General features: G+C 51.4%; 1 protein-coding gene across 3 annotated transcripts in view; it reads left to right on the forward strand.

Annotated features, from left to right (window-relative positions):
• The first annotated feature begins 614 nt into the window (after positions 1-614).
• The window catches only part of SYTL2 (synaptotagmin like 2), a 55,897-nt gene continuing 42,211 nt past the window's right edge, over positions 615-14,300 (forward strand). For all 3 annotated transcript variants that reach the window (XM_029047984.2, XM_029047986.2, XM_029047985.2), the window contains exons 1-2: positions 615-707; positions 9,268-9,401. In XM_029047984.2, the coding sequence (XP_028903817.1) occupies positions 705-707; positions 9,268-9,401 (137 nt within the window). In that variant the 5' untranslated portion in view covers positions 615-704. The remainder of the gene's footprint in view (positions 708-9,267; positions 9,402-14,300) is intronic.

Consider the following 14,300-nt stretch of genomic DNA (forward strand, 5'->3'; position numbering starts at 1 on the left):
AGCACCCTGGCCCCAAATTACCCTGTTTCCTGGCTGAGATCGCAGAAATGTTCAAGACCAGCGAGAGAAGTCTGGCAGAGGACAGGGGCACCTACGGAACATTTGCGTTTCCTCATCCCCGCGTGGTGCCACTGGGCCCCGCGGTTTCGTCGATGCCGACGGTGGCACGTCATGGCTGCTGTGGTTAGCTGGGGCCGGGGCCGAGGAATGAGACCCGTCAGCATTTTCACCAGAGATAACCTTCAATTTGGGGGCTGCCGGCCTGCAGTCGTTCCTTCCAGGCCGAGACCTGGCAGAGCGTCTTGCCATCTGGGAGCCATTTGGGTTATCGGAATTTGAGAGGACGAGGGTGAGTTGGAGTGATGAGGGTGAGTTGGAGTCTGAGATGACAGGCCTTGAGGGGGAAAGGAGAACCCAAGTGGGTTTGGCTTGCCCTTGAGGTTCCCGTAGTTTGCTTCTCCGAGACGTGTCGCAGACCGTTTTCGTCCGGGGTTCAGACGGGATCGTGGGGAGGCGCGTCAGAGGTCTTGAAGCCGGGAGGGCCTTGGGTTCCTGGAGACGGTCGTCCGGTGGTTCTTACTGACGTTTCTCCATCCCTCCTTCCTCCCCAGCTTTAGATCCGGAGCCTCTTGTGGGACGGGGACCGAGTGCGAGGCCCTGAGTTCTCCGGAGCTGAGGGTGTCACACGGTGCGGGATTCCACACATGGTAAGTGCTGCATAAATGGGATCCATTCATTCAGGCGTTTCTCTCAGATTTTCCACTCTGGACTCTTGGAATTAACGGCGACAAGAGAAGCAACGTGGCCTGGTGGAAAGAGTGCAGGGCCGGGAGTCAGGAGACCTGAGTTCTAATCCCGGTTTCGCCACTCGTCCGCTCTGTGACATTAAGCTGGTCATTTTACTTTTCTGGGCCTTAGTTTCTTCGTCTGTAAAATGGGGATTAACTACCTATTCTTCCTCCCCATTTCACTGCGAGCCCCATGAGGGACAGGGACCATGCCCGATCCGATTATGTTTACCCCTGCAGTTAGCATGGTGCTTGGCACATATTAAGCGCTTCCCAAATTCTGCAATTATTATTGCTTTCTTGCCTAAGTGTTCCTCAAACAGAAAAAACAAAAACTCTCTACAGGCTCAATATATTGCTTCAGAGATAAAATATGGGATACTAATAGACAAGTCCCAGAGAAGGAGAATGGTCATTTGAAATCTGTGGCCTGGAAACCTGAGTCAGCGACAGTTATTGAGCACCTTCTGTGAGCCTGGCACTAAACTAGGTATGGAGGTGCATAGCTAGAACTAAAAGATGCGGTCGCTCGCTCTTGAGGAACTTCCATTCTAGTGAGAAGGAAGGGTGGTCAGAAATGGACAGATGGCTTGTAGTCTGTTTCAAAATGAATTTCACAACAGCAGCAAGATATAGATAGGTCCTGCTCTCCAGAAGCGAGCGATCACATGAAGTGACAGAGTGCAGAGATGGAAAAAGCGGGGAGTCACGGGGGGAAACAGCCTGAGGGAGCAGGATTTGGGAAAAGGAAGGTCGGGGAAACATGGGGACAGCTGGGAATGGCAGCGGAGGCCGGGTGGAGTGGTAGAGGATGGCCAGGGAGAGGCCTGAAAGCTGGTAATGATGGGAGTGGAGGCCAGTTCGGCGCTCAATAAATACAATTCAGTGAATGAATGACAGTGCGGATTCTTTGAATCCTGGAGCGAATCCTCTAACGGGAGTTGGGTCATGTGCTTTCATCCCGAAGCCAAGCTCATAAATGCTCAGTTAGGAGATGCCCCAGCTTGGATCTCATGTGCATTTTCCAAATCCACAGCTATTTGCCAGGCCCTTTAGAGAGTGGTTTTTTTCCTTCCTTTTTGTCTTTGTTCCCTGGGAGAATTAAACCATTCATAAGAAGTGTCCCTGGAGAAAGTTCATTCTCCTCTATAAAACTGAGCGTGCTGTTGGCAGCAATTTCCAAAGCGGGTGATGATGGATTTTGGTAGTAAATTGAAGGTTTCAAGGAGGAAGCTGGACTTGAAGCTGAAAACCAGGATTTATTTCCAAATGGAGGCAGTGTGGCTTAGTGGAAAGGGCCCGGGGCTGGGAGTCAGGAGACCCGGGTTCTAGTCCCAGCTCTTCTACTGGCCTGCTGGGTGACCGTGGGCAATTCACTTTCCCTCGCCAGGCCTCAGTTTCGTCATCGGTAAAATGGAAATTCGATCGATTAGACTGTGAGCCCGTCATTGGGCGGGGCTTGTCTCTATCTGTCGCCGAATTGTACATTCCAAGCGCTTAGGACAGTGCTCTGCACCTAGTAAGGGCTCAGTAAATACTATTGAATGAATAGTTTGTGAACTCTGTGGGAAAGGAACAGTCTGATCTGAAAACCTGTATCTTTCTCAGTGCTTTGTCGATCAATGGTATTTACTGAGCGCTTACTGTGCGCAGAGCACTGTACTAACCACCTGGTGCGTAACATTTAATGCATAGCACGAAGCAGCATGGCGAGGTGGATAGAGCACGAGCCTGCGAGTCAGAAGGTCATGGGTTCTAATCCTTACTTAGACTAGATTAGACTGTAAGCCCGTCAAACGGCAGGGACTGTCTCTATCTGTTGCCGACTTGTTCATCCCAAGCGCTTAGTACAGTGCTCTGCACATAGTAAGCGCTCAATAAATACTATTGAATGAATGAATGAATGAATAATCCTGCCTCTGTCACTTGTCTGCCGTGTGACCGTAGCCAAGTCACTTTGTTTCTCTGTGCCTCAGTTACCTCATCTGTAAAATGGGGATCAACTGTGAGCCTCACGTGGGACAACCTGATTACCCTGTATCCCCCCCCAGCGCTTTGAACAGTGCTCTGCACATAGTAAGCGCTTAACGAATACCAACATTATTATTATTATTATTATTATTCTCTGGGCCTGAGTTCCATCATCTGTAAGCTGGGGAATGAGACTGGGAGCCCCACGTTGGGGAGGCACTGGCTTCAATCCGATTTCCCTATATCCACCCCCGCACTTAGAACGGTGCCTGGCACATAGTAAGCACTTAAGGGATACTACAGTTATTATTACTATAACTGCCTAATCGAGTCTCTAACGATAATTAAATGGTTTTCAGCGATATGCTCCTAAGGGAACTCTTTTATTAATAAAACGGTTTTTATCCTTTGAGTTATTTCACCTTCCAGTGGGACCTCGGGGGAAGTAAAATCATTTCTGGGGCTGCTTCCGTTCATCTGGCAGGAGTCCCCGGGAGGGCTGGCTTGTATTAAATGCGCAGAGTGGCAAGAACGCCACCCCGGTGTTCTAAAACTGGGATTCTTGAGATCCGCGGTGTTTGCACTTGAAAAAAGCTGGAAAGGGGCCCGAAAATGGAAATTCAATCTGAAAAGGCTGCATCTTGTGGGGAAAACTTCAAACGTCAGCCTCCTCCCTTTTGAGGGGAGAACTTCGGACTGTGTCTTCTCCCCATCAGCTTGCCATTTCTGATTTGTAGCCCGGCAAACGCCTGTGGGCTTGGAGACGGCCCCAGGCAGATATCTCCGGGGAAGCCGGGCATGCCTTATCTAGAGCAAATACTTTCTGTGAACGGTGACAGAGAGGTAAGGAGCAACAGGCCATCCCCTTCCATGAGGCCTCGGTGGCTTTAATGAGGAAGGAGTTGACTTATCCCGAGAATAAACATTTCTCAAAGCTGAGAAAATAGAAGACCTCTTCACGTAGGGCACCGGCTCCCAGCCCTCGGAGCGAATATTGCGCTTTGCACGGCAGGTGCTGTGGGTTCGTGGCACTTGGCTGGAACCGGGTGTGAAGACACTGGTTGAAGGCTGCGGTTGCTCGCTTGCCCACGGCCCCGGGGAGGACATGGCTCACTTCTCTCTGGCTGTCGGGCTTCCTTTTTGGGTTTGAGGGGAGAGGAAACTGAATGGTGCCCGGTTTGCACGCCACGGGCTCGGGCCCTCCACAGAGGAAGGAGTCAGTGCAGGTCGGGAGTTAGCACCTCCTGACTCCCAGTCCCTTTGCTCTAACCACGCTGCTTCTCGTCATGATAATAATTATGGTGTTTGTTAAACACTCACTATGTGCCAGGCACTGTACTAAGCACTAGGGTGGATACAAGCAAATGGGGTCGGACACGGTCCACGTCCCGCGTGGGGCTCACGGTCTTAATCCCCATTTTACTGATGAGGCACAGAGAAGTAAAGTGAGTTGCCCAAGGTCACACAACAGACAAGCGGTGGAGCTGGGATTAGAACCCACCCCCTCTCCCAGCAGCTACCCCCCGTTTCCCAACTAACAGGTGCAGGTTTCCAAGGGTTGCTGCCTACATGTCCTCTGGGGTCAGTGGTGGGGGGGGATCGGGCCTGGCGGGGGTGGAAAGAGTTGAGCGTGAACGTTGGAAGTGACACAGACTTCCAACGTGTGTGCTCCCAGCTAGAAACCTGGGCACTCAGAAGTCCAACAGGACCTGTTTTTCATGGTCGGGGGCTTAGCAGTGGCACCTGCGGGGTAATGAATCCCCAAAAGATGGAGGAGGGGGGTGTATTTCCCTCAATCTCCTTCATCTATCACGAGGCCCAGGGCACCAGCTGATGCTGCTTCGCTCCAGGCTGTGAGTCACCATTAAGGCCAGTCCTCGGTCCCATGTCTCCTGACTCTAAAACCCTACGCTCTCGACCCTCGGCAGATGTAGTGATAGGATTTTTTTTTTTTTTAGATGCGGTGATAATTTCAAGAAAATGCTATTTTCCTTGCCAACTGTTGCTCAATCTCAGGAGAGTGAGATCAAGAGACAGTCTTAACTCCACCGACACTCTTCCGACGGCCCGGGGAGGACGTTAGTGTTCATTAGAGTGCGGGGACCCCAGCTTTACTTCTGTCTTATGTTCCCAAGCCCTTAATACGGTGCTCTGCACATAGTAGACATTCAATAAATACCCCTGGGAAGCAGTGTGGCCTAGTGGATAGAGCCCGAGCCTGGGAGAAAGAAGGACCTGGGCTCTGTCACTTAATAATAGTAATAATTATAGTATTTGTTAAGCGCTTACTATGTGCCAGGCACTGTACTAAGCGCTGGGGTGGATGCAAGCGAATCAGGTTAAACACAGTCCCTGCCCCTGTGGTGCTCACAGTCTCGATCCCCATTTTACAGGTGAGGTAACTGAGGCCCAGAGAAGTTTAGCGATTAGCCCAAGGTCACACAGGATTTCCACTATCAAGTGGGTATGAGTTTTCTCTTCCTCCCCACTTCCGCTTCTCCGCCCCGGCCTCCTGCCCCAAGTCACGCAACTTCCAACCAAGAAAATACTTGTTGTTAATGGTGGATTTAGGGAGAGGTGGGACTCAGACCCAAGGGAGTTAGTAGCACTGTGAACCTCGGTTAGGGAGGGGTAACCATAAAGGGAAATCTCTCTGTTTAATTGATGGAGCCGTTGGGCACGGCTGCCCGGCGAGCACCCCCATTGGTTCAGAATAGGGCTCCCGGGCAGCGATCGACTCGGGGGCTGGGCCAGAGGAGCAGGGCGAGAAAGGGGCGAGGAAGAGTTAGGGGAGCCGAGTGTGCCCGTGGCCCTCCAAGCGTCTTGAGGCGTTGATGAGAATTCCTACCGGGCGGCCTGAAAATGAAAACGTCAGATGTAGAAATGTCTGGTGGAGTATCCATACCAGCGGGAGAGACCAGCTGGAAAAAGAATTATGATATATAAGCTCCCAAGTGCTTAGTACACTATCCTGCACACCAGTAAGCGCTCAGTAAATACGATCGACTGACTCTGTGCCTAGCGATATTCTAAACACTGGGATAGATACAAAATAATCGGGTCGGACATAGATCCTGCCCCGCCCAGAGATCGTGGTCTAAAGGGGAGAGAAGACAGGTTATTGGATCCCCATTTTGCTCACTGCATATGCAATGTATCCGGGTCACCCGCTTGAGCCTAAAGGACTCGCTTTGGGGCGTGGGCGATGGATCGACTGCCGACTTGATCCAAATGCCCAAGGGAACTTCTTGGACATTTGGTTTAGGAACCCTACATCCTCCCCGCGGTGCCCTGGTAGTAGCATATTTAGCCAAGGGTTTATTAGGATAACCATTCTGTCCGGGCTAACGACCTCCATACGCTTCCTTGTGTGGTATTGCCTTTAAAGGGCAGGCTGTCACTGGCCCAAGAAAATGGTCTTGGCCTATTTTTAGACCCCTAGAGTTGGTGGAATGAACAGAATCCATAAGGTCAGTCCGGGGTTTTCCCAACAAACCGGCTGAATCCGGCCGAACGGTGCACTGGCCGCTTACAGTCTGCAGAACACTGTCCTAGGTGCTTGGGAAAGTACAGCACAGTAGTGTGTAGATGTCATCCCACCCCTCCTGGAGCTTACAGTCTACAGGGGGAGGAAGACATGAATATAAATAAAATGCTTTATGGTTGTGTGGGCCGGGCTACCAGGGGAGTGTTAGCCTCCGTATGTCCTGGCCGATTTAGTCGTTGGTGTGTTTGGAGGCAGGGGATCGGACCAGATAACCTCTCACCATCCCTTCCAGCTCTGATTCTAGGGTGGATACAGCAGGCACGCTTAGGAGTTGTTCAATACCATCACTGTTGGAATAATTACTTGACTAGGCCCAAAGGAGAGGAGACCAGGAGGAACAAATGTGTTTTTCTTTTACTAATCAGACATCTTCAAACGGGCTCACTACGATAGCACTGTTGACTGTCACTCTGACTAATTTCAGGTCAGTGTACTGCGCGATGCTCTCTAAGGTTTGGAGCGCTTCCCCAAACCAGGCGTCGTTATAACGGGAAGGACAAACTTGTTTGTTTTTTTTTTAAAAAAAGAATTTAGCTGGGGTCATCTGGGTTTCGTCAGCGTGGCGCGTGTCATCTCGAAAGCCGGGGAGCGTGGGATTGGGGGGTGGGGGAGTTCCGTGGGCCTCCCCTCCACGTCGGTCTCTGTCCCGATCCACAGAAGGCCCTGGGACGGTACAATATAAAAGACACGTTCCCGGCCCACAGTGAGCTTACAGTCTAGAGGGGCTCCTGATTCCCAGTACCATGCTCTTGTTTTTATGGCATGTGTTAAGCGCTTACCGTGTGCCAGGCACTGTATTAAGTGCTGGGAAAGATACAAATGAATCAGGTTGGACCCCGTTCACGTCCCCCATGGGGTTCACAGTCTTACTCTCCGTTTTATAGATGAGGTAACTGAGGCACAGAGAAGTTAAGCGACTTACCCGAGGTCACACAGCAGGCAAGTGGCAGAGCAGGGCTGAGAACCCAGGTCCTTCTGACTCCACTGGTACCTCTAGACCGTAAGCTCCTTGCGGGCAGGGGACCTGAGTCGAACGGCGTGGCTCAGTGGAAAGAGCATGGGCTTGGGAGCCAGAGGTCATGGGTTCGAATCCCAGGTCTGCCACTTGTCAGCTGTTTGGCTGGGAGCAAGTCACTTCACTTCTCTGGGCCTCAGTTCCCTCATCTGTGAAATGGGGATTAAGACTGTGAGCCTCACGTGGGACAAGGTGATCACCCTGTATCTACCCCAGCGCTTAGAACAGTGCTCTGCACATAGTAAGCGCTCAACAAATACCAACATTATTACAGCTGTGACGGGGAAATTCCGGTCACTAACGTAAATCTTTTTAGATTCTATTTCCCTTATCCCTAATCTATTTTAAGATCCGTCTCCCCCTCTAGATTGGATGCTCCTTGTAGGCCGGGATCATGTCTGCCAACTCTGTTGGATTATTCCGGCGCTTAGTTCAGGGCTCTGCACACAGAAAGGGCTCAATAAATATCACTGATGGATCGAAATACAGGCGGTAACTCGTCCCGAAAGCCGTTTGACTGGGAACTTGGCTCCGTCCTGTGAGTTAAGCTCACCGGCCTGTGGATTCGGCCGATACATCGTGGCCTGCTTCAAAGCAGATCCCCGTAGCACAAAATGTTCTGGAATGTCATGGCCCCTTCCGCAGGCTGCTCTGTAACCACCTTCCAGAGTAGAAAGCTGCTGAGCTCCTTTGTGTTTTTATTCATTTTTCCCATCTGTTTTAACCCCTTTATTCTCAGACTGTGAGCTCCTTGGCGCCCAGGAACTGTGACAAATTCCCCTCTGTGTGTTTTTTTCCCCGGTGTATAATACAGGACTTTATGCACGGCGGGTGCTTAATAAATATGATAACCGATACCGGCTGAAAATCCCTCCGGCCTGACTCCCCCAATAATAACGGTGGTATCTTCTAAGCGCTTACTGTGTGCTAAGCAGTGTACCAAGTGCTGGGGTAGATACGGGCACGTCGGACACAGTCCCTGTCCCTGGTGGGGATCACAGTCTAAGTCGGAGGGAGACTCAGCATCACATCCCCATTTTACAGATGAGGCGACTGAGGCTCAGAGAAGTTAAAAACGACTGGTCCAAGGGGACGCAGCGGGCAAGCGGCGGAGCCGGGATTAGAACCCTGGTGCTCTTTACGCTAGGCCTTTCTGCTTCCCAAAAACCCTCCCACACAGGGTTTGCAGCCTAAGTGTCTGACACTTTTGTTTCCTGCCCAACTGGTAGCCACCGACTACCTACACAAAAATCTCGTTTTCCAAGTTAGAGGCCCCTGCAGCGGGAATATATTATTTCTCCCAAGTCCTGAGCATTGATCAGAAGAATGGACGGAGCACATTTCCATCCTCCTCGTTTCTTCCCATCACCCGAGTGGACATTAAACATCTGCAGCCCCCTTTAACGTGGTCTCACCTCTCCCGACTGTGAGCGTTGAGTCAGAGTTCGTTTCGTGACCCAGACTCCGGGGGCCGAGGAGGCGGCAGAACAGGTTTGGCCGACCTCGAAGCGGTCGCCTCCCCTCGCCTGTGATCTTATCGGGCGCTTAATACGGTGCCCGGCGCTCAGCGGGCGCTCCGTAAATACTAGGGTTATCGATCCAAATCCCTCTTCCCGTCTTATGAAACGTCCTAGACGTTTCTCAGAGATCGGTGCCCTCCTGGGGTTGATGTCCCCACAGGCATGGTGAGACCTGGCTATGGGAGTCTGTGTTGAGAGAGGCTCCTCTGCTGGGATGAGACCGTCCCCCGTCCCCTAGGGGACACAACCCCTCTCTCCTCCATCAAGCCAGGGACCGCCACCTCCCTCCCGACCCGCCGATTGTCAGGGTTTGTGGTGTGGGGGCTTTCTGGCCGGCCCGGTTAAACTCCACCGGCATTAGGGTTTCCTGAGCCCCAGCCCCTCACCTAAAACCAGCTGAAAAATCTGTCTGTGCTTCCTTTAAAGCCAGTCCGAGCCGGCGGCCGGGAGGATTTCAGCATGATCGACCTGAGCTTCCTCACTGAAGAAGAGCAAGAGGCCATCTTGAAGGTCCTGCAGCGGGATGCCGACCTGAAGAAATCCGAAGATGAGAGGGTCAGGTAAGATGCCGCCTTCGGCACAGTGTGGGGGCCGTGCGGGGGGAGAGAGAGAGCGAAGGTGCCGGTTGGGAGGAAAAGCCAGGGACGGTGAGTGTGTTCAAGTCTCCCTCTAGACTGTAAGCTCACTGTGGGCAGGGAACATATCTATCAACTCCATTATATTTTTCATTCATTCAATAGTATCTGAGCACTTACTGTGCAGAGCATTGTCCTAAGTGCTTGGGAAAGTACAACACAACAATAAACAGACACATTCCCTGCCCACAGTGAGCTTACAGTCTAGAGGGTGAGCTATTATCCTCTCCCAAGCCCTTAGTACAGTGCTCAGCACACAGTAAGCACTCAATAAATACGAACGATCGATCGAAGTCCGTTCATTGGAGAACATCGGCACGTTCCCTGGCCGTGAGGCTTACAGGTGACTGGGGGAGTTTGGGCTGGTGGTTTTGTCCCTGGGCCTGGTTTGGGGTGATCCTGGGATTAAGAGCGATGAGCGATGGATCTGGAGTGAGCCCAGGTGAACGGGTGGGGATGACTGAAGGTAAGAAATCCGGTCACGTCGGCTTTAAACCCAGAAAGAGGAAGCCCTCCTGACCTGGGGGCTGTCCGGTGGGCAATTCTCCGCCCCGTCATGGTCGCCCCCGGGGCCCAGATCATTTTAGGATTCCACCTCCCCTCTGAATTGAGAAGCAGCGTGGTCTAGTGGAAAGAGCATGGGCCTGGTAGCCGGAGGACCTGGGTTCTAATCCCGGTTCCGCCATGTACCTGTCAGGTGACCTTGGGCGAGTCACAACTTCTCCGTGCTGCCGTTCCCTCATCTGTAAAATGAGGATTAAGACAGTGAGCCCCACATGGGACATGGACTGTGTCCAGCCTGATTAGCTGTCTACTCCAGTGTTTAGTAAAGTGCCTGGCACATAATAAGCGCTTAACAAATACCATAAAAAAAAATGCCCTCGTCTCAGAGATCCCATCTAGCTCTAAAAGTCTCACCCTGCTGTTTTGTGGCTCAGTGTAAATAGGCTGGGGAGGGAAGTGCCCCCAGAAATGCAGTGTCCTAACTCAGCGCTGGCTCTCTGGGTTGGGGGGATATTGGGGTCACCAGCACCAGTCAGTCTGCAGCAGCGGAGCAGACCTCTGTGGCTCCCCCGGCCTGTGGTTTCGTGGGCTTTCATTTCCATCCGCCGCTCAGAGAGGATGGGAGGGCAAGGGGTGGGGTGTGATTCCCCTTGCTCTTTTCTCCTGTCCTTCGCCGAATCGAAGTGGGCGACTTGAGGGTGTTTTGGAAACTCTGATGCGACTTGAGCTGTTTCTGGGCCCCCCCCCCCCCGGCCGTCCTCCACCTTCTGCCACGGTGGCTTCTCCCCACCCCCAGTGTTTATTCAGGTGTGGCGGGGTGGCCCGAGCCCGGGACTCTGGTATTGGGATAAGGATGACACACGTCACCCGGGGCGGGGAGGCCGAGAGCCTTTGCCCTGTGGCTACACAAAAACAAGCCCCACCTTGCACACACATACACACAGATGCTCACATACACACGAAAATAACTGAAGAACATCTTTGGGACGAGGTCCTTTCTTTCTCTAGCGTCGAGAGCCACGAGTAGCGGTACCGTCCTAGTCAAAACCATCACGCTTCTTCCTCAAGTGCCATCGGTGAACCACCGACGAGGTTTACGTCGGCTTTCTGGGCCGGCTCTCTGCCTTACCTTCCTCTTTACCTCTGTGGCGTTTGCTCCGGCCTAAGACTCCTCCCCTCCATCCCCAAACCTCCAGACCACCCCTCTTCTTCACTTCAAACTCCTCCTGAAATCCCACTTCCTCCCGGGAGTCTTCCTCAATTATTAACCACCACCCCAAGCTGTGTCTATCCAACAGGCACGCTTAACTCGAAACTCTTTTAATCCGTGCTCAGCACTGGTGTGTGTTTGTATATTCCGTTCTTTATTCTGATTCGTTCTGTCATTCCCACCTGGCGTATAATTTACTATTCGTCCGATCCTTGTTCTTTCTCCTGCTCCCATTATTCGTTCTTGACGTTTTTGGCTGTTTGAATGTGCACTTGGTTTCTGTGGTATTCTGACCCCAAACTCTTAGTACACAGTGCTCTGCAGTCAGTAGGTGCTCAGTTTATGCCATTTCCTTTTTTTTTTTTTAATTTGGTGGTGGTTGAGAGGGTACTTTTTGGTTCCGGGTCTTTTAAGGCTATACCTTGCAGACTCTAACCACATTGGCATTTTCAGCTCCTCCCTGGGACCCCTTAAAGGGCGCAATGTAAACTGGGGTAAGTTGACATTAAGGGATCTGTTTTTAAACTGTAAATGCCTGAAGGAGAGACAGACCCTAAGACAGGGCTTCTCCCTCTTGCTTTTTTAGAAGACAGAGTTAGTTATGATCACATCGTTTTTCAGCAATAAGGACTCTGATTCAGCAATATGAAAATAGAAGCTTATGGAAATACAACAAAAACCTGAGACTTGTTCCCTGCCCTCAAGATACTTCCCCGCAAGCAGTACGGTAGTAAGTGCTGGGGAGGTGCACCGGGATATTGTTTCAGATCCGTTGCCTGGAAATTTCCTCCTGGAAATAAACCTTCCCGGAGAGTTCGTTCCCTCAGCTCTGGAACGAGGCTGCTGAGGGCTTCGGGAGGTCTTGGTAAAATAATAATAATAATAATGTTGGTATTTATTAAGTGCTTACTATGTGCAGAGCACTGTTCTAAGCGCTGGGGGAGATACAGGGTAATCGGGTCGTCCCACGTGAGGCTCGCAGTTAATCCCCATTTTACAGATGAGGTAACTGAGGCACAGAGAAGTTAAGTGACTTGCCCACAGTCACACAGCCGCCAAGTGGCAGAGCCCAGATTCAAACCCATGACCTCTGACTCCCAAGCCCGGGCTCTTTCCACTGAGCCACGCAGCAGGGGGGCCGGTCTTCGAGAAAGAGGTTAGTTTGGGGCTCGAACACCTTGATCCAAGGTTCCAGCATGGCTACATCCAGCTGTTCAACCAGTGGCCATTCGAGATCAGGCCCAGAGCACGAGAGACCCAAGATGGTCATCTTTTTTTTCCCCATGGTATCGGTTAAGCGCTTACTATGTGCCCGGCACTATACTGAGTGCTGGGGTAGATACGAGATAATCAGGTTGAGCAAAGTCCCTGTCCCACATAGGGCTCACGGTCCTTTTACAGATGAGGCAACTGAGGCCCCGAGCAGTGAAGTAACTTGCCCAAGGTCACACAGCAGACAAGCGGCGGAGCCCGGGATTAGAACCCAGGTCCTTCTGACCCTCGGGTCTGGGCTTTATCTACTAAGCCACACTGATTCTCCTGGGCAGCTTCATTCATGGAAGTGCCCGTGGCTTGTCAGCTCACAGAAGGTGAAAGTCAGGCCTTGTCTCTGGGGTCTTCCAGAGCATTGCTTTCCAGGGTCTCAGGGGCAAAGACCACGGTATGCTCCCACGCAATGGGAGCCCTGAGGGAACAAAATTTTCTCCTCTCCTTATTGCTGTCACCTTAGCTTTCCATCAGGTCGGGACATGGACCTCCGTGCTACCTTCTTGCCCAAACTCTCAACCCCAAAGTGGTCCATTGTATGGCAGGGTGGGGCGAGATCTCTCTCCATCCCGCTTTCCGTCCATCCCCTTTCTCTCCCCCCCCCCCCGATACCCAGCAGCGCTCCCCCGTCGTGTCTCTGCTCTGTTCTGCCGAGCGAAAGCAGGTCTCTCAGCAAACAGTGGGTAATTGTTGAGGGTGTCTTCTTCCTTTTTTTAAAAAAAAAAAAGAGGAGAAAAAAGGATTTCCTACACAAACAGGTGTGTATGAATAGCCATTCGGATCTGAAAATGTCACTGCTGATGGTGCTGCTTCCTGGGCTGGTCTTCATGCTCTCCGGAGGAAGTAGATATCCTCACGTGGGTCTGTAGAGCACCCTGTGGTGAGCGTTGAGCCAGCAGATAGTAATCTGCGGTACCACATCTTGTGCTGAACCTCTTTTGTCTTTCCGGGGGCTCGTGTCTCTAACTGATGCTTACTGTAGCTGCGGAGGCGCTTATGGGGGTGGCCTGATTTCCTTGCCAGGTCTCATCTCGTTTCATCTTGGGTTAGCCCCCCGTGTTCCCCCATCCTACTTTCTCTTCTGCAAAAAGCGATGGCCCTTTCCCTGAAAAGGGAAGTGCCTTCGACCGATCGATCCATCATATTTATTGAGAGCTTACCGCGTACGGAGCACCGTGCTGAACGCCTGGGACGGTACAGTAAAGTAGAGTTGGTGGACACGTTCGCTGCCCACAGTGAGCTTTCAGTCTTTAAATTCTGCGAGCCCCATGAGGGACAGGGGCTGTTTCTGGCCTGATTGCCTCGTATCCATCCCAGTGCTTAGTTCACAGTAAGTGGTCAACAAGCACCGCTGTTATTATTCAGAATAATAATAGCACCCAGCCATTTGATGACTATTCTTCCCTGGTTAGAGCCCTTAATTGGTTCCATGAATAGAGATTGTTAAATGAGAGAGCCCTAATTCATTCATTCGATCGTATTTATTGAGCGCTTGCTAATCAAAATGGAGTCTCCCGCAGAAAATACTGTAAAGTTCACTAATACATTCCCCGATTCCCAAGCCTGGCTGAGACTGAGATGATATTTTGAAAATTAATAATGAAGACACAGTGGATGTAAGATCAAAGAACACACCTGTGTACAACGACCAAGTTATTTTCAAAAGGGGGCTCTTTTGGGTACATTGGAAAAGATGGTAATTTTCAAAGGACCATTTTTCGCTTCCTATTCAACCAAAGGCACCCTGTGCTAAGAGACAAAAGAGCTGTCATTATCTGTGCTAAATAGGTCTGACGTTTTCTAGTGGTAAATCGAAAAGGGCTTTATTCAGTCGGTCCAAGTCA

The sequence above is a fragment of the Ornithorhynchus anatinus genome, chromosome 20 (assembly GCF_004115215.2).
Source record: "Ornithorhynchus anatinus isolate Pmale09 chromosome 20, mOrnAna1.pri.v4, whole genome shotgun sequence".
Lineage (NCBI taxonomy): Eukaryota > Metazoa > Chordata > Mammalia > Monotremata > Ornithorhynchidae > Ornithorhynchus > Ornithorhynchus anatinus.